The 26,256-nt window shown below is 43.8% G+C and overlaps 1 protein-coding gene across 1 annotated transcript in view; it reads right to left on the reverse strand.

Moving 5' to 3' along the window:
- Positions 1-26,256, reverse strand: part of Tgfbr3 (transforming growth factor beta receptor 3) — a 180,519-nt gene that overhangs the window by 21,494 nt on the left and 132,769 nt on the right. Inside the window, exons 6-14 of the mRNA XM_027425899.2 lie at positions 23,419-23,587; positions 21,915-22,062; positions 16,294-16,483; positions 14,817-15,148; positions 14,281-14,433; positions 12,071-12,208; positions 11,759-11,917; positions 7,862-8,158; positions 5,897-6,014 (exon numbers count right to left, since the gene is read on the reverse strand). Of these exons, the coding sequence (XP_027281700.1) occupies positions 5,897-6,014; positions 7,862-8,158; positions 11,759-11,917; positions 12,071-12,208; positions 14,281-14,433; positions 14,817-15,148; positions 16,294-16,483; positions 21,915-22,062; positions 23,419-23,587 (1,704 nt within the window). The remainder of the gene's footprint in view (positions 1-5,896; positions 6,015-7,861; positions 8,159-11,758; positions 11,918-12,070; positions 12,209-14,280; positions 14,434-14,816; positions 15,149-16,293; positions 16,484-21,914; positions 22,063-23,418; positions 23,588-26,256) is intronic.

Consider the following 26,256-nt stretch of genomic DNA (forward strand, 5'->3'; position numbering starts at 1 on the left):
GTAAACACTGAAGGCCTGAGAAGACCCACAAAGAATCACAGTCTCAAACTGGCACACACTGGGGTGAGGGGACGTGGGGGGATGACTTTGTGCAGCTGATGGGGATGTTCTTCTGCATATATGTTTATTTTATTGGTTGATGAATAAAACACTGTTGGCCAATAGGGCAGCAAGATAGGTGGGGCTAGGAGATGAGGAGGATTCTGGGAAGTGTAGGCATGCGATCCCGGGAGGAGAGGATTTGAGTCAGGCGTTTTTGGTAAGATAAGACCATGTAGAAATACATAGATTAGTAGTTATGGATTAATAATTTAGACAGAGCTAACCAATAAGAAGCCATAGTCACTGGTGAACAGTTTCATAATTAATATAGCATCTGTGTGCTTCTTTGGGACAGAGAAGGGCAGTGGGACCCTGCAGGGCCAGGAAACCTCACATTACATGCAGCTATTGGAGAACATTTCCAACCTTATTTGGCTGGCTCTGGCCTTCTCTGTGAACTTTTTTCAGTATTTATGGCATTCCTTGCATTGCCTGTTAACTTATCTGCACCCTGCCAGACAATGGTTGTCACCCCTGGGGTGTAGGGAGACACCTGACTCCCATCAGGGCATGGTCAAGGTGATGTCAGGGTGATATGGAAGAAGTTTAAAGAGTTAGGGAACACACATGGTAGCCCCTCTTTTCCCTGCTGCTTCGGCTTGCTTTGCTTTCCTGCCGGTTGGCTAGGGAGCTCTGTGAGGCATTTTACCTAATAAATATATCCTGACCATTACGTGACTAAGTATTGTAAATTAACATCAATATAGGTGTGGTACTCTTTGGAAATATGGAGACTTCTAGAATCATAGTGGGTTGTCACAGCTTGGTTGAAGGTGGACACTGGCATCTACTGGACAGAAATGAAGGATGATGTTTTATAGTCTATGGTGCGCCCACATCAAGTTATCTGGCCCTAGGTGGATGCTATTCTGAGTTCGAAACCTTGTGCTATAAAGACTTAGTATCAGGAACTCTGTAAACATGGTTTTAGAATAAACAACCCATTGTATCATTTCATGTTCTATTGCTGGTTCTCCCTCCAGAAGCCAAACACTAGTCTCAGAGTGGTGTTCCTAAATGATCTAAGCACTGTTGCCCTCCTCAAGATCTTCTGATTTCCCTTTCTGAAACAGGGTTTCACTGGAACTCACAGAGATCCACCTGCTTCAGCCTCCCAATTGCTGGGATTAGAGGTGTGCGCCATCACACCTAGCCTTCTCCTCAAGATCCTTTGATGCTTCATAAATGATTTCAGAGGTATCTCTTGGGTTATTGATGATGAAACTGTTTGGTTTCCTTTCACACAAATGGGTCACAGGAAGTGGTCAAACAAGATTCATCATGAATATGAAGTTGCTAAAACTGGATGGTGTTTTCCTGGAGGGCTCATCCTACTTTTACATACATTTAAAATCCAAATAACAGGTTTTCAAAATGTGAAGCACCTGGAATAGTGAGTTGTACACCCTGCACCTTCTGTAACTGAGTGCCTTCTCGTTTCTACTCTCTCCCTTCATCTCGTCCTTAACCTGAGGACAAACTTTTTTTTTTTAAGAGTATTTTTGGTTCTGGAAAATCTAAACATGTTCCAAAATGTCATGCCTCTTTTAGATTAATTTCCAACTGACATTCGAAACTCTGTTTCCCAATACTCCTTCCTCTCCTAAAAGACCCCTAGTTTGGCTGAGAGGAAATGGAAGAAATCCACATTTACTGAGAGCTCATGATGTGTAGGTGCTTTAATTTTTAAGTGCGGAGAAAATCCAGAATTCTAAAAGTTTAACTTGCTGAGAATTAGAAGCTGACTATAAATCATAGGAAGTTGGGAAACCTGCCAATATTCTCAAGTATTTCAGCAATGATGGCAGGATCGCTCTACCTCATCTATTTTGTTTTGCCATAAACCATAATGTGTATCAGCTATTCGTGTTTTCTGCTTGTGTGTGTGTTTAAGTCATAAAGTCACAGAATGTCTGAGTCTGCACTTTTGAACATACCCTAACATTTTAACCCTGTCAAAAAAATGTGTTTTCTGTTTTTCTCTCTCTAAAATTTTTCATCTGACTTTCAGCTCATATTCCTTAGGCTACTTGAATACTTTCTTGATAACAGTGGGACATGGGATGAGGTGGGGGGGGGCAGAAGGGAATGGAGCTGAGGAGGTAGCTCCTTATAGTCCTGGCAGTTATTAAAAACCAACTACATATGACTGTTTTTATATCTTTTGCAAACTGAGGAATGGGTTTGACTCCTGGTCTGCTATATAAAGATGTGTGGCCACGTTTGTTGCAGCACTCTCTCTACAGAGCTTCTGAGAGAATTAAGTTCTATTAACACCCTAAGCATTAAGCACAGGCAAGACAAATGATTCATGAATGTTACATCCTCATCAGCATCTCTAGCTCCTAAGTAGCAAGATGACCAGCCAACGCTGACTCCAAAGGACTCACAAACCAAAGGTGGCAATAACACACTCGCCAAGGTTCCATTAAAAATGGTGGCCCATTGGAAGAACCTGGAATTATTCATGTAGCTTTAGTGGCCTCTTTCCCTGCCCACAGAGGAAGAAACACTGCCTGAAGATGTCCTTATTATTGGCAGTGGTGGCTGCTACTCTTTGCCTGTATCTGTGGTCCCAGAAAACCCGAATGCAAAAAGATGGACCAAATGGCCAGGGATAGTTGGCTCTGTGGCAAGGACATCAAGAAGAATAGCACCTGGACCGGGCGTTGGTGGCGCACGCCTTTAATCCCAGCACTCAGGAGGCAGAGGCAGGCGGATCTCTGTGAGTTAGAGGCCAGGATTGGCTCCAAAGCTACACAGAGAAGCCCTGTCTCCCATGCCCAGAAAAGAACGCTAGTTACTATTATTTAAATAAGCCATTGCTATTGGACCAATGATCATCTGCCTTTTCCCAAAAATAATTCCAATGCCCTGTGCGGCTGAGAGAAACAGATTTCAGTGACCTACATGAACAGAAATGATTTCAGAGCCAAAGAAAATAAACACAAAAGGTAAAGGGGAGTCATACGACTGAAAAAAAAAAAAAAAAAAAACCCTACCTAATTGCTGCCAAGGAAGACAAATTTGCAGACAGCCCCTTGGGAAGTTGGCACTGTAGTTCAACCTTCTCATTTTGTCTCACAAACCTAAGCAATGAACTGATTGCCCTCTGCCTCGCCACTAAAATCTCACCTCAATTAGTGAAGTTTGTGAAATTGCCTTGATACCTGGTTAAAAAAACACCTCTCCTCTTGAACTTTTATGTAAAGAAAACAGTTGACCATTCAGTATAATGACTCTAAGTTTAAATAAAAGTAATTACTTAATTTATAAGAGAAATTACTTAGAAAAATACTATTGGAGTTTAAAAAAATGAAAGAATTGCTGGAAGTTATAGTGTTGTAATATTAATGCCTAAGTCTGGCACAGAGCACAACCAGCTGCTGCGTTCAATTACCAGCTGAAGGAGGGTTTTGGAAATAGGGTAAGGGCTGGGGAAACGAGGTGGCTGCTGCTATTGTTAACTACTTTTACAAAACGAAACACAGTCAGCTGTTGCCCAGCTATGAATTCTGTGCAACACAATTTATTCATACTCCTTTTCCCTACACTCAACAATGAGGGTATCGGCATTTGGGCCCAATTTGAGTGAGACTGCCTGTTGTACCTTTCAGATGACTGAGAAGCCACCAATGACAATAAAATGAGCCACATTCATGACAAAGACCAATAAACACCTGGTATATCCAACCTGAGTTTAGGAAGGTTGCTCTTCCCAACAGCTCCACTGAGTGTTGGGGCTGGAAGGGTGTGTCTGGCATATCTCCTGTTCTAATCTCCCCTCTCCAGATGCAGAACACAAAACAGGGAGGTTGTGAGTGCTTACCACAGCCCACTGGGTATGGAGGGGGCAAGGGCAATGCCCTAAACTTCCGGGTTGTGAGCCAGTCCCACCCCATGCTCCCCTGCCTCTTTGAAGGGGTGAGATACCTGGGATGGCACAGCGTTTTGTTTTTTGGTTTTTTTGCTGTTGTTGTTGTTGTTGTTGTTTTTTCTTTCTTTCTTTCTTTTTCTTTTACAAAGGCCACACCTTATTGAGAAACTGACCAGCATGTACCCACCTCTTCTCTGGTAGCTCATGGCTGCTCCAGAGCAACCACTCACTGCTTAGTCCTGCCAATTCCAGCCCCAAAGTATCATCCCAGGGGCACCTTAACTCCAGATCTGATGTCAGTACCAGTCACCATGCCCCCTCTAATGCCCAGCAGCCAAGGACCAAGCTGCTTGCTGGCTTTTGCTAGGCTTCTCTCTGCCCTTCAGGGTGGTGGGACATGGTCTGCGATTCCAGTGCTGAAATACCTTACCATGTAAGCTGTCCTACCTCTCACACCCTCACACCCTGCCAACCTTTTCTCAGCTTGACACCCTTTGACAGCAAGGATTCTGGAGAGCAGAGAGCGACAGGCTGTTTCTAGACAGGGAGGATTGTAACTACGCAGATCACCCATGGGACACGTGCCCCCACCCCTCAGCTGTTGACAGCTGCCTTGACACATCCTGGCTTACTCATGCCCCTGGCGCTGTGATGTCCTCGGGATTCCCCACTGGTTGTGTGGCCTTGCCTGTCCTGGTGCTGATGCCACATGTTTCAGGACATGCCCCTCCTTTTCTCCTATTCAACACAGCTTGGTGAGTGTTCTTACACAGGGACGGAAGCCCTGGACATGAAGAGGAGCAACAAAGTTCTGAAAACTTTGGTTCCACCAGTGTCCCTAAATGGATGATGATCACAGATTATAACGGCTCCCTAAGGTGTCTATGCTTTTGATGAAGCATTATCATAGCTTGGAGTCAGCAGAGCCGTAAGCACAGAAACCTGAACTGTGAAGACTGCAAGTCCCAGCATGCCACAGACTCACAGAAGCACATATGAGCATAGTGGAGAGGAACATGGCAGAGCCAGACTTTATGATGACCTAATTCTTTTGTGGTGCTTAGGATGGAACCCAGTGTCTTCTGCATGCCATCTAGCACCATCCCTCTGGCCCCTTGATCCATTCTTTACAAAAGAGATGTTCCATAAATGAATTACAAATAGCCATAGTGACAGAATGAGAAATCTCTTGGGGCAAAGAATTATTTTCTAAATTGACTGGCCTTTGACTTATTTATTTTACATTTATGTGTTCATTATAAATGGGTGTATGTGCTTGTACATGTGTGTGCCATGGAACACATGTGGATGGATGTCAGAGGACAACTTGGGGAAGTCAGTTTTCTTCCTCTACCTTGTAAGTTCAGGGATCAAACTCAAGTAGTCAGGCTTCATGGCAAACACTTTAACCTGCTGAGCTATCCCACTAGCCCTGATTTATTTTTTGAATAAAACTGGGCTTCAATTTACAGAACTGAAGTTTTTATTAAAAAATATTTACTCTGTGTACATGTACATATGTGTCACATCATGCAAGGTAAGGTTGGAGGAATTTGTCACTGTATATTTGTGTGTGTGTGTGTAGAAGAACATGCATCACACCATGGAAGTGAAGGTCAGAGGAAGCCTCACTCTGTATCTGTGTCTGTGTCTGTGTCTGTGTCTGTGTCTGTGTCTGTGTCTGTGTCTGTGTCTGTGTCTGTGCCTGTGTGCATCCTTGCGTGCATGCGTCACACCATGTAAGTGAAGGTCAGAGGAAACATTACTATGTGCATCCCATGTACCTGCATGTGTTCATATGTGTCACACCATGCAAATGAAGGTCAGAGAAACCTTGCAGGGGTCATCCCTCCCCCTCACCATGTGGGTTTTGGGGATCTTTCCGAGAGCAGGCCTTAGACCCCCATTCTCACTCACCTTTATAATCTGCCTGGTGGACCACAGCCAGGGGCTTGGTAAACGTCTTCTTATGCTGCATCATGGTCCAAATCATGGTGGCATCTAGAGAGGTACAGGCCTCGTCAGGCGTCACACACTGCAGAGAGGCAGAGCATGTCAGTCATGGGTCATAGGAAAGTCACCAGTCCCGCACACAGTTGTCTTCTGGCCGCTTATCAGATAGCTCAGCAGATAGCTCTTTTTCTATACTCTACAAAAATTAGGCTTCCCACAATTACTTGTTTCCTGTTTGTTTTGGTTTGGACTATTTTTTTTTTCTCCTGGTGCAGACATTTAATCCAGTACCCTACACATGCTCAGTGCACGCTCTAATGTGTCACCCAGGCCTGAAACTATGAGACCAGCAGTTTCTAGCTATTTTGAGTCTTGAAACTTATCAGGGATATGTTGGGGGGGGGCATCATATCTGGAAAAACTGTATGCTTCTCTGGGCCACACACAAGGCAGATACACACTGTAAGAAGACACCCCGCCCGGCCCCCCAACACCCTGAAAAAAGTTTTCCTGGAGAGGGAAAGGCATGTCGTTGTGGCAAGGCATATTTTTGAAAAGATGTGTAATTCACATCACAGTTTCCATTTACTGTCTGGTTAGCCCTCTAGTCAAATAGGAACACACGATGCTAACTCTGTCTCAGAGGCTAACCCTAGGCCAGACACTTAACTCACAGCAAAGGACAGGACTGGGCTCGACAGTCATTGGCATTTTTTCCTAGAAAGTCACAGAAGTATTTGGGCATCACTAGGAATAGGAAATGGCTTCCTTTAAGAAGGAGGTGGCATTAACAGCTCCTCCTCAACATGCTTATTGCACGCACCTGAAGCCTCCTTCGCACTTCCACCCAGGAGGGACATGCGTTGTTACTTACTTTTCTAGACAAGGACTAAGTTAGCAGTGGCCCAGAAGCAAGCATGTGAATATAGCCTTTGGATATGTTCCCTGGGGGATGGCAATTTGCCGTGCATTTATTTGTAGACAAAACTCAAATCAATGACTGTTCAGGGAAATGATTCAAGGAATTCAGGTCAAAGGAAATATTTAATTTTTTTTTTCCTTCCCTACTTTTTCTTCCAGTCTCTATATAGGAGAAATTCCATATATATAACTGCTACAGCCTGACTCTGGGGTTCTGAGACACCAGTGGATCTGCGATTACAAGAGAAGTAGAAAGCAGTTCAGACTGCATGTGACAGCCACAGAATAAACACACAGAGGAAGTTACACGCAATCACATCAGGCCATGGAAATGAAGTGACAGCAGGAGACATCTGTCCCACACAAGGCAGGCCTAACCAGGTGTCATAATTGACCTAACACTGGCCCTGCAGTGGCTGCTCCAACAAGGTCACCGGGTTTTGATTTCTGTTATGGTAACAGAACATAGCAGTTTAATATGGGCAATGGCATGAGGCAATGTGATGAACTGATAAGGAACCAGGCAAAAGTAAAATATTTGTTAATTTCCCTTAGAAATCCTCTGGAGATAAGGCCATCTTATAACTCACACAGAGAAGGTCAAAAAACAATTGAAATCCCAGTCTCAGTGGGACCTGGAAAAACTAATCCTCACTGATCTTGTCCTTTAGATCCCTTGTTCTTCTGGCAAGGCACGCTATCTGACCAACAGCCAGGGCCAGGCCTCTCCCTCTCTGGAAACCACTCCTGATTTATCACTCTAAGGTACAGCTAAGCACATACGGAAAAACAAACTACCATGCTGTCAGGATTTATTTTCCAAAACCCCAAAGTACTTTATTCCCTGTTCAGACTGTTACTTCAATCGGAAGGCTTAAAAAGAAAAAAAAAAAAAAAAAACCTCAAAACTAAAGCCTGCTATAACTTGAACTACACTTTCCTGTTAGAGCATCTTCCTGACCTAAAATGTGCCCAAATTGCAGTCCAAACAGACGACAGCCCACTCACCTTTGGCAGCTTCTGGGGGCTCTTCTTCCTGGTGCACAGTGTCAGCTCACATTGTAGAAAGAGCAGGGAGGTGTTGAAAATGGACTTGAAGACAAAGCTGAAGCGTTTCCTGTCCACCTCAGCGTGTGAGAGGGGAAAGTGCACTTTCCTGGGGCTGTAGAACCTCACAGACTCATCTTTGGGACAGATGTTCTCGATGATGGTGTAATCGGACATCCTGTCCGGGTTTGAATATGGAGAGACAAAGCAGGTCTGGATGGCAAATCCCAGTTCTTGGTCAGCCTTGGTGACAGATACCTGCAAAGGGAACAGAAAGATCAAGTCAGAAATAGCTAGCATCTTATTTTACTCTAGCCTTCAGGCAATGTCCCAGCATAATTCTTTGGGTGAGAAATGGGTCCATTCTCACAATGTATTTGTAATTTTCTAGCTATAACGGTTAACACATACTGATCAATGAATGGTGTTTCCCATTTAAACTCGACACGAATGACAGCAGATTGTTTAATTCAAATGCTACCCTACAAGTTACAAATACAAGATGGGTTAAGTCTCTCTGACCCTCTCTGTAAGTTCTCAGAGATAAAAAAAATAAAAGCAAATTATGCATCTAAGTGGATTTTCCAAAATAAGTAAAATACAGGTAAAGCCCTCAATGTCACAATAGCAGATTACCACCAAGACAAGTTTTTTGTTTTTTTTTTGTTTTGTTTTTTTTTGTTTTTTTTTTTAATGATGCCCAATAGCTCAGGACAGAGGGGGAAAAGCACATGACTGAGGCAGGCAGGACTGCTTGAGAAAGCAGAGCAGAAAGTCATAGATGGGTCCCACTTTGTCAGTGAGCAGGCCTATGGTGCCTTGTATCGGGGACAGTGTGACCTGTGGCCATCACCAATGTGGCACCAAACCAGCCTTGCCAAGAATTCTCCCATTATTCTTTAATCCCAGGTGGGAGTTAAAGGGAAAACTAACCTAGAACCATTCCCAACTCATTTATACTCCCCTCTTCAAAACATTTGTATCTGCTGTGTCCAGATCTTGTTAAGATTCTTTTTGTTTAGACACTGGAAGGAATGCTTAGCCAAATTTAAACAGCATTCAAACCTTTGCTATCCTGAACTCTGTTAAAATCCCTGAAACAAGACCGGCTCCACTGTTTGACACATGATGCACCATGTTAACTGTTCTTCTGACTGTTGCCTCTTTCCTTGACTAAGTTAAGTATAAACAATAAACTTAAACACGTTAGAAATAAAGTTAGTCCTTACTCATAGACCAAGAGCACCCAAATGCTTAAAAAGACAGAGATAATAAACAAACTTTGCATTTGGAGCCCGCCCAGGGGAAATCCCCAACACTGCAGGAACCCTCAATCCATAGCATGCCCAAAAGATCCCACACTGGTAACTAGGAGACATTCAACATGAACAAGGTGAAGCTAAATATATTGCCACCTTGTTTAATGTCCCATAAATATTTACTTTCACTATCTTTGAGTTACTTCTGACGAACAAGGTATTCTATCTTAGAGAGATGGTAAACCATACACATGCTACAAATAAAAAGTATCATTTAACATGAACTCAGTCTTCAGTGCAAAAAAATATGTTGACCCTTACTTTCAAAGGTATGCAATGGCAGAATGTCTAGACTGTCTCACGTGTGTTTCGGAGGAGAAAAATCTTGGCAAGTCTTATTGCAGCATGGACAGGAAGTGAATGGTAGGAAGATTATTATAGGTTTGGGATCCACATGCTCTGCTGGGGATATGCACACCAACTATTCTTTTTCTCATCTTGCCTACAGGATGATGGCAGGAATTAATGTACAAGACACAGTGAGAGAAACAGAGAAGTAAAAGGTTCACGCAAGCAGCTCAGCTCCCAGCCAGCAAAACTCCTAGTGTTGTTAGATGCTAACTCACTAAGCCAAATGAACTGAAAAGAACAACTACCATATCACCGACGATCACCCAGGAATGATTAAGGGTAGGAACTGTGGTCTAGAGGGAGTGGAAGGTTCCAGAAAAGGTTGAGGAGGGCAGCTGGAGAAGAAACCAAGCAACGGCTTTTCAGATTAAGCCAATGAATTATGAAGTTTTATTTTACTTAAGTAAAAAAAAAAAATCCTTACTAGAAGCAGAGTCCAAACAGAAAGAAAGACAAGGCATAGTCAGTTGCTATCCTATTTAGCAAAGCATTTATAGATCCCTTCATATTTTGGATAGTTTTAATCAAGTTTAAAATCATTTGTAACAACTCCACAGCCCCAAATCCTTAACATACTTGATATTTAAAATAGTCAAAAAAAGATTCTATCTACCTTTTCAATCAAATTTAACTATAAAAACATGATATATGAAAAGAAATAAAACAGAACACGAGTAAAAATGAAGAAGGAAAGGGAGAGGGAATCTACCAACAATATAATTCAAGTAAGCCTGTACTCCAGGGGCAAGGAGAAAAACCTGGAAATACCCAGGGTAGGACACCGAAGGCAGATTCTCCACTGGCTAACATAAATCAGCAAAACCATTTATGAGCCGGTCTAGGCATATATAAGCAAACTCCAGCTAAGCAGTGTCTTCTCCAACCTATGGCATAGTTGGGAGTCACTGACTGACAATGTTTGTGGACTGTGAATACAGAAAATGCAGAAGAGAAGAGCACTCTTGTAGGAGAGATCCCTGGTTAGGAATGGCACACACAGGACAGTGCCTTCCCCAAGAGCCCTGCAATGCACTCACAACAGGGAGTGGAATGGGAGGGGCCAACTCCAGTGTGACTGAAGAAAACATGGTGGGGGGGGGAGACACCTGGCTGACTGCAACCTAGTGTCAATGTCAATGTGTGTTGTTTGCCTTTGCAAAACAGACCAAGATGCTCTTCTCTGCTCTACAGCAATTGTCACCTACAAAGCATGCTACTTGTACCCTTTAAGCATCTCACCTCTCCCACTGTAAAGTACAATCTGCTGTGCCAGAGCCAGACTGTCACACAAGGCCCTTCAGTGCTACCAGCAGACAGTGTCCCCATGCGGACACTACAGACAGCAGACAGAAAGCCTGCTGCCATAGGTCCATCTTCTCCAGAATGGAGTCTGTGAACTTAGATATCGACATTGATATGAAGTTGTTTTCTTCCCTTTCATGTGGCAATTTGAAGGGGAATTACAGTAGCACCGGTGGTCAGTAGCATGGCCTCTGGAGGGAGGACTTGGTCTTATATCTTAATTTTCTCATCCAGTAGTTGGGTCTTAATAAGTCCACTCTTAATAATAAGTTCATTCTGATGATATTCATAACTGCATTTGGGAAGCATCATAAAACAGCAATACATATTAGCTGTTACTATTTCATTATTATCACCACTATCTGATATTTTCATAGACATTCCAGATTTAAGCTATGCATGATGACTGCTGTTCTAGATGGGAAACAGTTTTGACAAATTTGTGAGGCTGTTTAGATAACGACTCAGCAGAAACCATTTTCACAAGCACACAGCTTTTCACTTGAAAGTAAATCCAAGATGAAGTGTGAGGAGATTTGAAAGCATCCATGGCTAACTCCAATACTGAATGACGGAACAACTGTCCCTGAAGTGTTGGCGTCAAAACAAGTAGGGTACTTTACTGGTAGAAGTCACGCTTTGCTCATTGTCATTTACACACACACACACACACACACACACACACACACACACCCCACTACATCCATTTAGCATAATCCATAAAAATCCTTAATATTTTCCTTTTTTTTTTCTTTTTTGTCAGAAAGTGACCTGAAGAGTTTTTCTGAACCAAGCCCTTTCTTAGATGGAGGGAGAGACTGTGCATGGCTCTTCAGCTAATGTTATAGGAATTGCATAGGACACTAGGCTGGACGCCCATTCTCACCTCAACATAAACATGTCCATTCTCTGCCACGGAGAAGACCCCAGGGGAAGGCACCAGAAAGAGGTCTGTGTTATACAGCTCCATGTTGAAGGTGATATTTCCATCGAGTGGGTCCTGTAAGCCACTAGGATTCCTCAGCTGCCTCAAGCTGCAGTTAAACTGGAAAAGTGCCAAACAGATGAGGCTAACTCAGTCACATGATAAGCTTTGGCCTTTTTACATGTGATTTTATTTTTTGACAGTTCCCAATTAAAACACACCAAATGAACAATAATGTTATCCACAGAAAACCTAAGGGAAATCAACACATACCACCACAATTCCAGCTCTGCTCAGTGGGGTGATTTCTTCATCTGTGTCTCCTGGAAATCCATTGTCACCTGACTCCAAGTCCTCCAAGCCATCTGACCAGCCACTGCTGTCCTCAGGGGATGGAACCTGTATCACAATCTACAAGGCAGGGGACACACAGCTATTGACCCTGGTGGTAGGAGAACACCATGCCACATGCCTCTGTACCCATATAACAAGCACAAACAGAAAATCTGACTGTACAAGCAACAGCAAGAGCAAATTCTCCAAGCTTTTTTTTTTTTCTCGTCTCAAGACAAGAAATATGTGATAAGAAAATACAGAAAAGCGCAAACAAGATGAAGATCTAAACTAAATTTTTGGATTTTTTCCTTGCAAATATTTACAGATTTATTTATAACTATGTTGAATAATTGTAAGTTACTTCAAGCAGGGGCGACACTAGACATTGAAGTGGAGTCTGTGGGGCTGCAGACAGGCTTTCCCATATCTTGTGGGTCCTCAGGCACTGCTTAATTTGTATCCGTTATTAATGTTTTATAATGTTTGAATTATACTTTGTGTGTAACATAGGCACGTGGTGATCCTAGAACAATTTGCGAGTCAGTTTTCTCCTTTCAGCATACATGGGTTCTGGGCCTTGGTGGCAGGCGCTTCACCCCATTGAGCCATTTCACTGGCCTTTTTAAGGTTTGTAGAAAGTTTGGTTTAAGTTAGAAGTATGGAACCTAATATTTTCATAGAGCCAGTTTTCTCACCTTTGGTCTTGCACCGTGTGTGTGTGTGTGTGTGTGTGTGTGTGTGTGTGCGTGCGTGCGTGCGTGCGTGCGTGCGTGCGTGCGTGCGTGCGTGTGTGTGTGTGCGTGCGTGCGTGCGTGCGTGTGTGTGTGTGTGTGTCTGCATGCATGCATGTTCAATCCATCCCACTTTCTTTTGTGTGTCTGGGTGTAGAAAAGAAAATGTTTTATTCACAACAATCTGTCTTAACATTGGCTGGAATTATTGTACTGGGCTAGTTCTGAATAAAATGGAAGGGCGACCCAAAGACCGCACCTCCACAGAGAAAACCCTAATTTATTTCCACTTCATACACTTGAATTGTGAGCCTAATGGAAAATAAAAATACATAGGAGATTCCTACAAACCGCTGCAACATTCACGGAAGGGGCAGAATGGCAGGAGTAAGGGTTTGTCAGGCAAGAGAGCATGGGGGCGTCTGAGGCAAGCACCTGGAGAACACATACCTTGCTCTGAACAGTCAAGAAAATAAAAGCATACAAGAAAGAGGTGACTTTTAGGACCAGGATAGCCTTTTTCTCATGAGGCAACTGAAACGTTAAACTCGGTAGATCACCACTTCTTCCCAGTGCTAATTTGGAAGTCAGTTTAAAACATCCTAACCAAGTACATCACTATTGCATGGCATTCATTATACCCAGGGTTTTAAAATCAAACTACAAAAATGGTCCTTTGAATCATTTATGAGGAGATTTCATGCTTTAGAGTCTTTTATTGTCCACCATCTAGCCTCCCTCTCTGAAGGGAACAGGTTTCACTTGAAAAGATTATGTTTTGGCAGGAATGATTTCGGGAAAGCAAAAATTAGTGACTGCAATGTTATTTGGTTGTGCTTGGGGGTGCTTGTGGAACCCTTTCCCAGTAAACTCCAAAAATGGTTTCTCTTAAAAGTAGAGAGACCTGGTAATCTCAACAGGATTCTTTTCTGGTTTTAAACTCATGAGGAGGGGGCTGGAGAGATGGCTCAGTGGTTAAGAGCACTGCTCTTCTGAAGGACCCAGGTTCAATTCCCAGCACCCACATGGCAGCTCACAGCTGTGTGTTACCCATGGTAAACTCACAAGAGAAGGAGTCTCCTATCACTTTTGAACAAGCAAGAGACTGTGTATCTGGACAGAGATGTTCATGTATAACCTAGGGCTTTGGGATTTTAGTCCCAGAAGGACCAGTTCATTTGACCCTCCAGTGTAACCACAGCAGGATGGCACAGGCAGTCAACTTCCTGGTGAACATCATTAGATGGGAGAAGGAAGTGTGTGAGATTATCACAACTCCAGCTGAGAAAACAGGGCCTTCAAATCCCAAAGACATTTAAACAAAGTAAGAGTTCAGGGTCAAAGCCTACCCCATTTCATTCAGAGACATGTTAAGACTGAAGCTGAGTAATATCCATCGTTGCCACGAGTACTCACAGAGTTATAGTAAACCACACCATCAGGGGCTGACCGCCGGTGTCGAGTGCCACAGCCATTCAGGGGAGACTCCAAAACAAAGTGGGTGCCATTCATCTTGGCTTTGCATGTAGGATCCAACAGGGTGAGCTCCATCCCTGAGTAGCTGTTGGTCTGAAATGGAAAACACCAAAGGCATAGAGGAGGCCTGACAGCTGCTCAGGCACACGCAGTAACAGGCAGTATCTATCTCCCAAGGTAGAGGTGGCTCACAGGCCTGCATCCTACTCCCCCCCCTCCACCTGTCAACAGCCCAAGGACTGTGTTTATTGGCACTGAAAATTCAATAGCAAAATATTGACATATGAGGATCTGAACTCCTCTTTGGAGAACAACAGGAAGTGGACGAGGGTCTTAGCCTAGGGGAAGTGGCCTATCCAATTGGGAAAAAAAAACATCAACTGTGGGGTTCAAAAGTGAAATAGTGAGAGGGAAATAATGAACGCAGAGTTGCAGCTAGCTGGGGAAAGTTTAAGAGTCTGCACTGACCCACCAACCTGGAAGGAATCTTTGTCCACAGCTACAGTCATCTTGTCACTGTCACACTTGACCGACACAGCGACATCCACACTCCCTTGTACCTCCTCTGGCTCTCTGTGGTCAGGAAACAGTGGAACGCTGGGAATGACAGGATCCTTTGGACGGGGAATCCTGTCTTCTCCCTCCTTCCAGCCTCTCCTGGGGATATCCGGGAAAGGAAAGAGGAGACCTCCATTTTGGTCCCCCCCTCCCCAGACGGGTGGGTTATCCAGGCTAGGCATGAGGCCAGGGCCCAGCAAGATCTGAAGCTCTGGAGGAGTGGTGTAGACTTCCTGGTCTCTCATCTCCTCTGTGGAAACAGAAGGCAAAGCATCGGGGCCTTCATTAGAGAGTTACCATAGAAAGGACAGGAACAAAATTAGAGTGAGTGAACAAGGTGTAGGATTGACTAAGTGTTGGGGCCCAAACGTAAGATCTCAGAAATATGCTTCAACTCAGCCACAAAATTCTAGGAGCTCAGAACTATTGACTTGTAGGTGGCGGCTGGTTACCTCCAGATAGTGGCTCCTAGTTTGTGTAACAAAAGACTTAGACCCTGGATGAGTCCACACCCACCCTGAGGGCTAGTGAGATGTGCCTGAAGGCTGGAGACACTAGTGTTTTCCCCAGGATTCCCTGCATCCAGGGTTATCTGAGTCCAGCTGATGTATGCTTAAGGTCACAGCCACCTCAGGGCAAGATAGGCAGAGATGATTAATAGAGATGACCTTTTGAAAAGGATGCTATATAGCTGTATGGGTCCAAATGAAGCCACAGCTTGGGAGTACTTTTAACCTGCACACTGATAAAAACCAAACAAATGACACTGGGATGCTGTAATTTTTTTTCTTAATTATTGACAAGGAATCTCAGGTTTGGAGGTTTAGCGATGCCTCCCCTAATAGTAAACACATGATCAAGCTGGGTGGGACCCACAGCTGGAAGTTACTGCACCACTTGGTACCATGGGTGAGGAACAGTTGAGGGATCAGAGAACTTGGGGTTCAAATCACACCTGCTTTAGGACTCCAGAAATTCCCAAGGGCCTACAGACTCTACTTCTGTTAGCCAAACCGGAGACACAATTCTGCCTCCACACTCTGAATAAAACCTCCCCTGTCTGAGTCCCCATGGCTGTTTTCCTGTACACTTCAGCCTTTTGCCACAGGCTTCTTCCCAATGGTCTTCTTGGCTCTGAGTGGTCACTAGTCACTCTGATCACAGAGGATGAGAAACAGAAATGCCTGACATGCAACCCACTCTCCATCACTGAATATATGTGCTACAGTTGCCTCTAATACCCTCATAAGTTTAAGCTTTACAGTGAAACACAGTCAAACAAATTATCAAAATGGACAGCAAAAAACAGTAACAATCATAATGGAAACAAGAGTCTTTCACAGAAATGCTTCATCTGAGAGACAGAAGACAGCATGTACGGAACATCACACTTACCATTGTTCTCAAGACGAAGATGAAATCTATTAGCTGCAGGCGCCATTGTGTATGACGTCACTGGACTGTAGCCATTGTCCAATGCCCACTGCATCAGATTCTCTTGGGTGGAAGGGATATCATCTCTTTTCAATTTGGTCACTGTCATGGATGTTTCACCCTCTTTTCCAAAGCCAACACTGTTGGGAGCCTAAAGATAACAGCAAAATTTCACTCATGAGTCTAAAATTAAAAGTGCTGCCCAGGAACTGCTCAGGGTCAAGCCAAGAAGATCAGTCAACATTCCAACAGGCAGCACTGATGGAACTCAGTGAGTTACAAAAATGAAAGACGAGGGAGGACAAGAAGGTAGGGAGGGAATATTTTATGGGGTGTCCATAGAGACTGAGGCGGGAGTTGGGGGTAGATGTAATCAAGATACATTGTATACATTTATAAAGTTGTCAAAGAACAAATGGTATCTTAAAAAGAAACTTTCAATAGGAATTATCTCAAACCAACAGATCCCAAATTGTATACTGAGGATCTCTACCCTTTAACTCTTGTCTTCCTTGGATAAGACACCAGGATGAAAATTAACACACACAAAGAAACGCCCATCCATACTGCTTACTTGATTTATTTTGGTTGCTTGTGCCTCTAAGTACACATGTCAAACGTTCCCTTCCTATTTTTACTTAAAATTGTGTATAAAGTACATAAGTGTGCATACTGTGTTACAAACACTCCCGTGGTTTTGCTTCTCATGGCCTAGATCTAAGGGAAAGATGATATGATTTCGTGACTCTCCCATAATTTGGGATTGGTTTAGCCATCTTGAAATCACTTTCACTTGCCAATTCTGTTAATATACTATATTTTATGCTCTGGGGTTCTAATTAAGATACTGCCTAATTATTAGCATTTTATTTAGCAATAAAGGAGGAGGCCACAGAGTTGCCCTTATATGTGTGTATAGGCCACACATCTATTAAAAACGAAAGGCTGAAGTGGCCCCCTCTATAAAAAGATGATATGAAAATCCATGAAGCCATATTAAAAGGTTAGTTTTATTAAATAATTGGTTATAATGCCAAAATGCTAGTATTCTCTCAAAGGAAGTGTGTGAATGGCTCTGAGAGGCCAGGACATGGGCAGTAAATGTCTCTGTGGCCCTGTTGACTCCTGAGACTAGGATCTTGTCAGAGGGTGAAGAATCTGACCACTGCAGAGGGACCCAGTGGCAAGGCACAGTTTGCGAAACCCCCTCCACCCCAAATGGGGCGGAGAAGCTTCCAGAGCACAGATTATGCCATTGTCACGCTGCATCAAAATCCCTTTAATTTCCATGCCCAGTGATTTTCTCCTGCATATCTGCAGCATTTTTTCCTAAATTCCTCATTTGTTTCCCATTCTATTCACCCCAAACATGACTAAATATTAATCCTTTCCCACTATAAAGCCATAAAAGATTCACAGGATCTCAGTTCTCTTGGCCTTCTTGGTTGTGGGAGATTGGCTGAGGACACATATATGACAAAGCTTAAATATCTGTCACCCAAGATTGTCTCCTGTTACCCAAAGAGCTTATCTAGGGGAAACCTGCCAGGCTGGCGGGTCACGACTCCTGAGTTCGAACAAAGAAACCCAGATGGAGAGGAGCTGAATACTGACTGCTACCATTTGTAAATTCAGTTGTGATAGATGGGGATTAGTTTAGCTCTTACTCAAATTCAGAGAAAAATCCTAAGGGAAGAATGAGAAGAAAAGAGAAAGGAAGGGGAGGGAGAGAGGAATGGGGGGAGGGTGGATTAGGAAAGGAAGTGGAATGAAAGACAGAAAGGGACTGAAATAAGAAAGGCCCAGGCAGCTCTCAGAGCTTACCATTTGGTCCACAGGAGTTTCAGAGGTGCAGCTTCTCCCAGCCATTCAAAGCAGCATGTGTTTTGACTGGCTGGGAACCACAACCTTGGCCTAAACAATACTGCCTGGCCTCATCTGCCCTAGACGTTCATGTTGTCAGACAGCTGAGAAAATACTCTATTTCCAGAATCCCATCATCTCAATGGCCACCTGTCCCACTGTACCAAGTACAGAATAATCTGTTCATGCCTTTCCACATTGAATCTAGAAGCTTTCAGTATAATTCATATTAATTATGGTTCGGGACTAAAATGATTAACCATCACTTATACACTAGTAAAGCAGGAAGACCCGGGACAATGGGAGGCAAGTTGGTTCTCAGTGTTGAGTGAATTCCTCACCTTTGCATCCCTGAACTCTCCAGGGTTTCCTAACCTTACTACAGCCAAGTGGGTGCTCAAAGTGGGTCTCCCCAAACACCAACACCATATTCTTCAGCTCTATTTTGTGAACTATTAGGTAAATTAGGTAAAGCCTAAGTTTATTTGCCCCATGCCCTAGAAATGATGGTGTAGGGAGACGGGCTTTAGGGGAGAGGTGAGTAGAGTACCAAGTATATATGCGCTGGGGCTTTAAACTAGTAATATATTTTCTAAGAACAAGCTGTATTTATGAGGCTGCATCAAAGAGCACAGAGGAAACCTAGCTTTTAAGTTTATTATAATTTTATCGTGTGTGTGTGTGTGTGTGTGTGTGTGTGTGTGTGTGTGTGTGATATGGAGCTTGGAGGACCACTTGTATGAGCTGGTCCTCCTCTCCTTCCACCACAGGGGTCCCAAGGACAGAACTCTGGTCCTCAGACTTGGCAGCAGGTCCTTTACCCATCTCTATGACCCTAAGAGGAAACTTCTAGAAGTTTCCCCTCATCTTTTTTGTTCTGGTGCTCTCCCTGCTGTGGAAGTGACAGTGCCCTGTCCATAGGAGGCCCAATGAACAAGACAGAGCCAGCCTTGGGTGCTGCTCTGGTTGGGTAGCCCTGCTGATCCCTTTGACCATTCTGCATTAGAGAGGGTGCATGCAGCCCAGGCTGGACCTCTAACAGGTTCAGGCACAGCCATGCACACCATTCTTTCCGGCTCCCTATGGACTTCAGTAGATATCTTCTTGTTATCACCTTGGTTCAAGAAGTGCCTCCAGTTTCCTCTGGACAAACTCTTCCAGTGAGCACTTAAGGAAGGAAGATGGGTTCTTTTTACAATTTTTCTGTGCTAGAACTTTACATATATTTCCTTAGTCTTCCTTTAATAGAAGGAGCAAGGTTCTGCCAGTAAAAGAGAACCTGAGACTCACAGACTGAGTACACACATAGCTGAGAACGCTTACGTACCTGTGTGCTTTAAGGAGAGAGACTACCCTATGTGCCCTAAAAAAAAATACTTGAGGGATGAAAGGCTGAACTCACGTAAACCACACAATAGCTTTCAAGGTATGTGCTGTCACCATGTACCCATTCCACAGTTACATAAACAGACCTCACATTAGTTAGACTCGCTACCATGAACTGGGAGATGAACCTCAAATCTAGCCTTGTCTAGTTGAGTCAGGATGCTTTATTCTTTTCACTTAGCAACCTTGTCTGTACAGAGAAGACAAGAATTAAGTTCCCCACAACCTATTTCTCCCTTTCTAAGCAGCAAGTTAAACCTCTGTCTTAGCATGCACCCATTCCTCATAGCACAGTTTGGATTCACATCTGGGGCAGGGAGTTAGAAGTCAAATAGCTTGAAATTGACTGGAGAATAAAAAGAACATCATGAAACATTACCTAGTTGTTTAGCAATGTTGTCATGTATTGTCCAAAATTGGCCTGGAACAGGAGTCCAGCCAAAGAGAGGAACAGAAACAGATCTTGCTTGGGATGGTGGCTGATCTCATTTTTAGCCTTTCTGATTTCTCTGAGAGGCAGGGGTCTTCCAAGCAGAGCCCAGGACTCATGTGGTCCAGACACATGAGCTCAATGGAGGACAGCAGCAGGAGCCGCAGGTCAGCACTGGGAAGAGTTCACAGGAACTCCAGCAGGGAATTAAAATGTACTATATGCTTTTTGCCTTTCAGAGCAATGATTCCCTTTCCTGTTTTTGTTATTCTGAAACTAAAAACATTTGGTTGATGTGCCAGGCAGCAAAAGCAGCAGACACTCCAGGTCGCCACCACCCCTCCTGCCATGCCAGGGGAAGGCAATCAAAATATCTGTGACCTTGGAAAAATCATGGCTAGGGTTTGTACTCAACACCAGCTTCATGTGTCACATTACATTTGATGGGTTATTTGCACTATTTCACTAAGTGCACATTTGCACTAAGAAAAATAGTAATAGTTTTTCAAAAAACCCTAGGAGCTAGGTAGAATTCTTTTAAAATTGAGATGTGTGTGCTACTGGCTTTGTCTGCTCCTCTGGTGAGTTCATCTGTGTGGCTGGACTTGCAGGAAATTGTTGGCTTTGCTTACTGCTGGATCCCATGGAAGGTGCTGTGTGCAAATGAACACAGAACCAAAACAACCAAAGGCAAGCTACTTTAAAAAATCAAAAAGTCTAAAATCCACTCCAGCTGTTCTGATACAGGCATTGAAAAAGATGTTGGTCAATTAAAAATACCTTACAAATTTTACTATACAAAAAAGATGTCAAGGAGATATGTTTATGTACGTCTGTATGTATCACATAAATACATATAATTTGCTCCAATATTCAGCCAAATAGTTCTTCCTTAAATATACCCAAGATGAGCTTTATTTCACAAAACTTTAACATTCAGCTTTCCCAACAAGCTAGCTACTGGTTTATCATGCCATGTTAGCCAGCAAGGCCCCTCACAAAAGCTTTGCAAATCAATGCTTTAGAGATAAACATGGTTACTTTTGAAAAAAATCATGTGTGGTGTATGTATGCACGTGTGTGTGTGTGTGTGTGTGTGTGTAGGGTGTGCATATGTGTTTGTGGAGGCTAGCAGTCAGCATCAGGTGTTTTCTTCAATCTATGTCTGCCTAACTTTTTGAGACAGGGTCTCTCTCACTGAACCAGGAGCTCACCAACTCAGCTAGGCTGTACAGACAGCCAAAGAACTCAAGGGATTCTTGTGTGTCTGCCTCCCACACTCTAGCGTTGGGATTACAGTTTGCAGGATAAAGAATTACTAACTGAGCAATCTCCCCTGTGCCCACAGTTACTTTATTCTTCTCTCAGAGTTTTGCTCCTGAAAGTTAGATGCAAGCAAACACACACACACACACCACATATTAATCTCAACAGGAAAGTCCATGGCATGGGCTGGAGACCAGCTTGATCTTCCTCCTCCCTAAGCACATGACTCCAGAGTAAAAGCTGAAATTCAGGGTCATGACATCAAGCCTCTGAAGAATACTCAGACATGAAAAATGTATTTTTGCTCATTGCTTCATTTTTACTATGACTAGAAAACACACTAATTCATTTCAAAACTTTCCTAATGAGGTAACTGGAATTGAGGACTTGTCCAAGGCCCTAATTTTTAAGTAGAAGAACCAAGACTCAAACCCACGTCTGTTATGTTCCCTAGGGCCATGTTTTAGCCACCACACTGACTGCCTCATCAGGTGAAACCAAACATACTTTGCAACGTAAAAGCTAACAGAGAGCTTAGGAAGTTTAAAGAGGCAGAACCCTTGCAAAAATAATATACACAACCACAGTTTAAGCCAATTGCTGCTTAACAAGACCAAAAACTGCATAGCCAACTTACAATAACTTTCAGGTTTCCCTTGACGTCAAAGGATTTGACCACCCAGTTGACATTCTTTTTGCAGTTCAAGATCAGGATGAGGTCTTTGACCACCTTAGGATGCTCTTGAGCAGGTCGTATGTCAATGACTATATCCACCTGGAAGGCGCTGTGTGTGGAAAACAAAGGCAAAGTCAAGACCCAGATGCCAGAAGGTTTGCCACTGCTTCCAAGCCTCGTGTTTCCAGTGTCTGGCCAGTTGATTAAAAAGCTGGCATGGATCCCAGGCAAATGACATGTGCAAAACAGATTGCTATTGCACACATAACAAAATGGGTTTACATAACAATAGAAACACAGGCCTGATACTAATTTACCGCTCAAGTTTTCCCCTTTTTGAGAAGGGGAGGGAGAAAGGCCGTTACTCGATGCAGCACCATTTGAAGGGACTTAAACACACCAAGCAAGCTTCATTTTGAAGCAGAATTGTTTGTTTTCAAGCTTCTGTGGCTTGCCCTCCATTGTCCTGTAAATTATAAGTCCCTATATGCTGAAAGCCCTTGAAAAACTTGGCTTGAGTGGCTGATGGTTGGGAGGTGGGAGACATGATGGTGCAAGCACTAGGAAATGCCATTATAAAATATGAGGCAAAAGGCCTCTTGGCTAATGTAAGAGCTGATTAAGGAAAGCATCAACAGTGGTTAAATAATCATATCTGTATCTACTTCCCAAACTTCTGGATAAACAGTTATTAAAGAAAATTAGTAGTCAAAGAAATTAGCATGAAAGAGAATGGTTGCTGGGCGTCGGTGGTGCACGCCTTTAATCCCAGAACTCGGGAGGCAGAGGCAGGAGGATCTCTGTGAGTTCGAGGCCAGCCTGGTCTCCAGAGCGAGTACCAGGATAGGCTCCAAAGCTACACAGAGAAACCCTGTCTCGAAAAACAGAGAGAGAGAGAGAGAGAGAGAGAGAGAGAGAGAGAGAGAGAGAATGGTCTATACCAAATGATCACACCCTTTGTCCTGAATTTGGGGAAGTCTGTCTTGGCTACATTTGTGATGCACAATAACCAGGGTGCCCTGGCTTAAAAGTTCCGTACAACATTCTCCAAGCCCCTCCCGTTCCTTTTGAGTTTCCCACAGAGTTCTGTACATGGGACTGAATGGAATCCTACCCAAACTGATCTGCAGTCTATTCAGTTTTGAAATGAAACTCTTATTATACTTTTAGTTCCAAAAATCTCTCTACAATAAAACGGTAAAGTTTGAGTCACTGGTCCATGAAATACAGGTCAGAGTGAAAGATAATTTTTTTCTCCTTAAAACAAAACAAAACAAAACAAAAACTAATTATTTTCAATAGGAAAAATTAAACTTCCAGGCCAGGGTAGGAAGCTGAGAGACAGAAAAAGAACACAAGTGGCAAATTGTGCCATCTAATAGATCCTTGGTATGCCTGAAGATTCACTCCTCCAACACACACACACACACACACACACATATACATGCACATGCATGCTCCTCACCTGTAAGGGTTGGAGTTAGGGGTGATTAACTCAATAATGTGTACTTCCTTCTCCTGGGGCTGACTGGATAGGACGCAACCTTCGGCAGGTGTGGGTTGACGGTACCCGGCAAGGTAATTGAGCGAAATAAAATTCTTCCCTATGCTGCACGTGGGAGGGAACACTTGATCTGCAAATAAAGACAGGGCACTCGGTCAAACCACTGAGCTTATGGAACCAGATCAGAAGGAAAGAGGTGACAGCACGACCATGAATGCATGACACAGAAAACATAAGCCCAAAGGGCTCAATTACTGCTCAGAAATGCCTCCCACTTGAGCCACCAGTGAGCTCCTCGTGGTCAATGTTAGTGACTTGTTTTGTTTTGTTCTGCCTACATCCATTCGCTTCTTGTCCTTGCTCATTTCCTATAACCTATGTTATGTTCCACCCTTTTTCACTAGAGTGGTTCTCCCTCTTTGGTCCAGGTTGGAACCCACCTGTTAGCACTCTGTCCCTGTTCCTGAGAGTCTTGACTCAGGATATTGTGTGGGGCATGGACATCTTTCCTCTCCAAAGAGCTCTGTAGTTAATTCTAGTAAACCAAGGCTAAGACTCTCAGCCCTGAGCTGGGGAATGTAGCTCAGGTGGTAAATAAAGTGTTTGCCTCGCATGCACAAGGCCCTGGGTTCCACCTCCAGTGTTGGTATCAGGTGAGGCAGCACACACCCATAATCTCACTACTCAGGAGGTAGAGGTGGGAAAATGAGAAATTTAAGATCGTCTTCAGCTACAAGCAAGTCTGAGGCCAGCCTGGGCTACAGACCTTATCTCAAAACAAACAAACAAAACATCAAAAAAGATATATAGCCATAAGGAAAAATGAAATCATGGCATATGCAGGAAAATGTATGTAAATGGACGCCTATATCAGGTCAAATAACCCAGATGCAGAATTCTGTGCTCTTTCCTCCAGAGATAACCCAATCACTCCTGAGGTATCCACTTGTTCCTAGGCCATCACTCCTCTCCTGGGCTGCAGACTTAGGGCTGTCATTGTTTAACAAAAGGTTCCTACCTAGACAGGCATTTCTCACGAGCACACTCAACACTGAATCCATTTTTAATCCTAGAAGTTTCTCAGATACCTGCAGTTTCAATGCAGGAAGCTATTGGTTCTCTTACCCTGAGGACTGCTATCCACCCCGCCCTGGGAAAAGACATGTCAGTCCCAAGATCCTGAAGACACATGATAGTTACACAGCACTATACCCAATGGGATTTCTATCTCATGGGTTAAATGTTTAAACAGAACCCAAGAGAGAAACTGCTGTCACTGTGACAGCTGGGACCATTGATCAGGAAGTTCTAGGTGAAACCAAATTTTCAGGATAGGAGTTAATCAGACCTGGCACTTCCAGTGTGGCAGCCCTGTATCTTTTAAATTTTAAGGATGGGATGCTTTGGTTCACATCTACCTGGAAGTTACATCTAAAAACAGGAGATGAGTTTTCAAGGTTCCCCGGGCTAGGTTGACATTGCCCCCTCCCCAACCTTGTATGACTTCCATTTGCTGGCCTTTGGCTCACACTGTGGCACTGTAGCTCTAACCACTGAAGTGTCCTCAAAACCACATCCTAATGGAGGACCCCTGCTTGTGTGATTGCTGCAAGAGAGCGGTGGCTCTTGCATCCTGCATTTTTTCTGCAAACTTCCTCCAAGGAAACAGCCCACAGCTTCACAATTCAAGCTGTTGGAACAGCATCCCCTTCCACATCTGCTAAGGGGTTTTCCAGATGTGCTGATGGGGAATGCATAATCCACAGCTGCAGCCCTGTGAATCCTCCCCCAGGTCGCAAGTCGGAAAAATGATATTGGAACTGGAGGGCTGAAACCGGATTGAGAATTTGGAGGTGTGTGTATGGGCCAGAAGACTCGAGACACAGGGACCCTCCTGGGACTGTGGCTTGCGTTTCTAGACAGGTGTGCCTAGCTTGTAGCTGGCACATTATAGACACATAGTACAGGCTTCTGGAGTCCACAAATGATGATTTGAAATTTGAGACAAATAGCTAAAGATTTCTCCCAGGTGGATGAGCCCCTAGGAAAGTCTTAATTATTCACAGGTTGCTGTTAGTAAAGGCTCCAGTCCCAGATGGCACTGTCAACTGAGTGAGCTGATCACATTGTGTTGTGTGGAATCCCCCAAGCTCAAGTGACTTTCCACAAGCTTCACATAAAAACATACACCAAGTGCCAAGTATAGAAAGAGAAGCACAAAAGGGAAGCCCCAGGTCTAAACCTCTTAAGCTTGGTTGGGAAGGTGCAGATTAACATGGCTAAGGACTCTGAGAGCAGCACCCAGCCTTGGAGGTCATATGAAGGCTCCTTTTCCTGCCGTGAAGGCCTACAACCTGGAGAGAAACCCATAGTGCTTGCATAAGAGCCAGCACTCTATACTCTGTCCTTCCACTCCGTGCAGACAGCGAGTATCTCCACCTGGATAGCTCATGGAAGCATGCATTGCTGACCCCCATCCTAGTTTCTTATTTAGTTGGCCAAGACTGAGCTAAAAAGTGGCATCTCTAACAAGGTTCTCAGTAACATTGATGCTTCCAAGGTGGGAACCACACTCTCAAAACCACTGGGGCTTGAGCAAGAAGAGACTCATAACCTAGGATCCCTGATTAGGAAGCTAATTGGTGAGATTGACTCAAGGTGATAACAGTAACATTGCCTGGGGCTATGAGCTTAATGAAGGAGTTTTGCTTAGCCCTCCAACCCCACTCCCATGCTCCTGTCAGTGATATATGCCAGTGACTTAGACCCAGCTAACAGCTGGAATCAAGTTTCTCGGTG

The sequence above is a fragment of the Cricetulus griseus genome, chromosome 7 (assembly GCF_003668045.3).
Source record: "Cricetulus griseus strain 17A/GY chromosome 7, alternate assembly CriGri-PICRH-1.0, whole genome shotgun sequence".
Classification (NCBI taxonomy): Eukaryota; Metazoa; Chordata; class Mammalia; order Rodentia; family Cricetidae; genus Cricetulus; species Cricetulus griseus.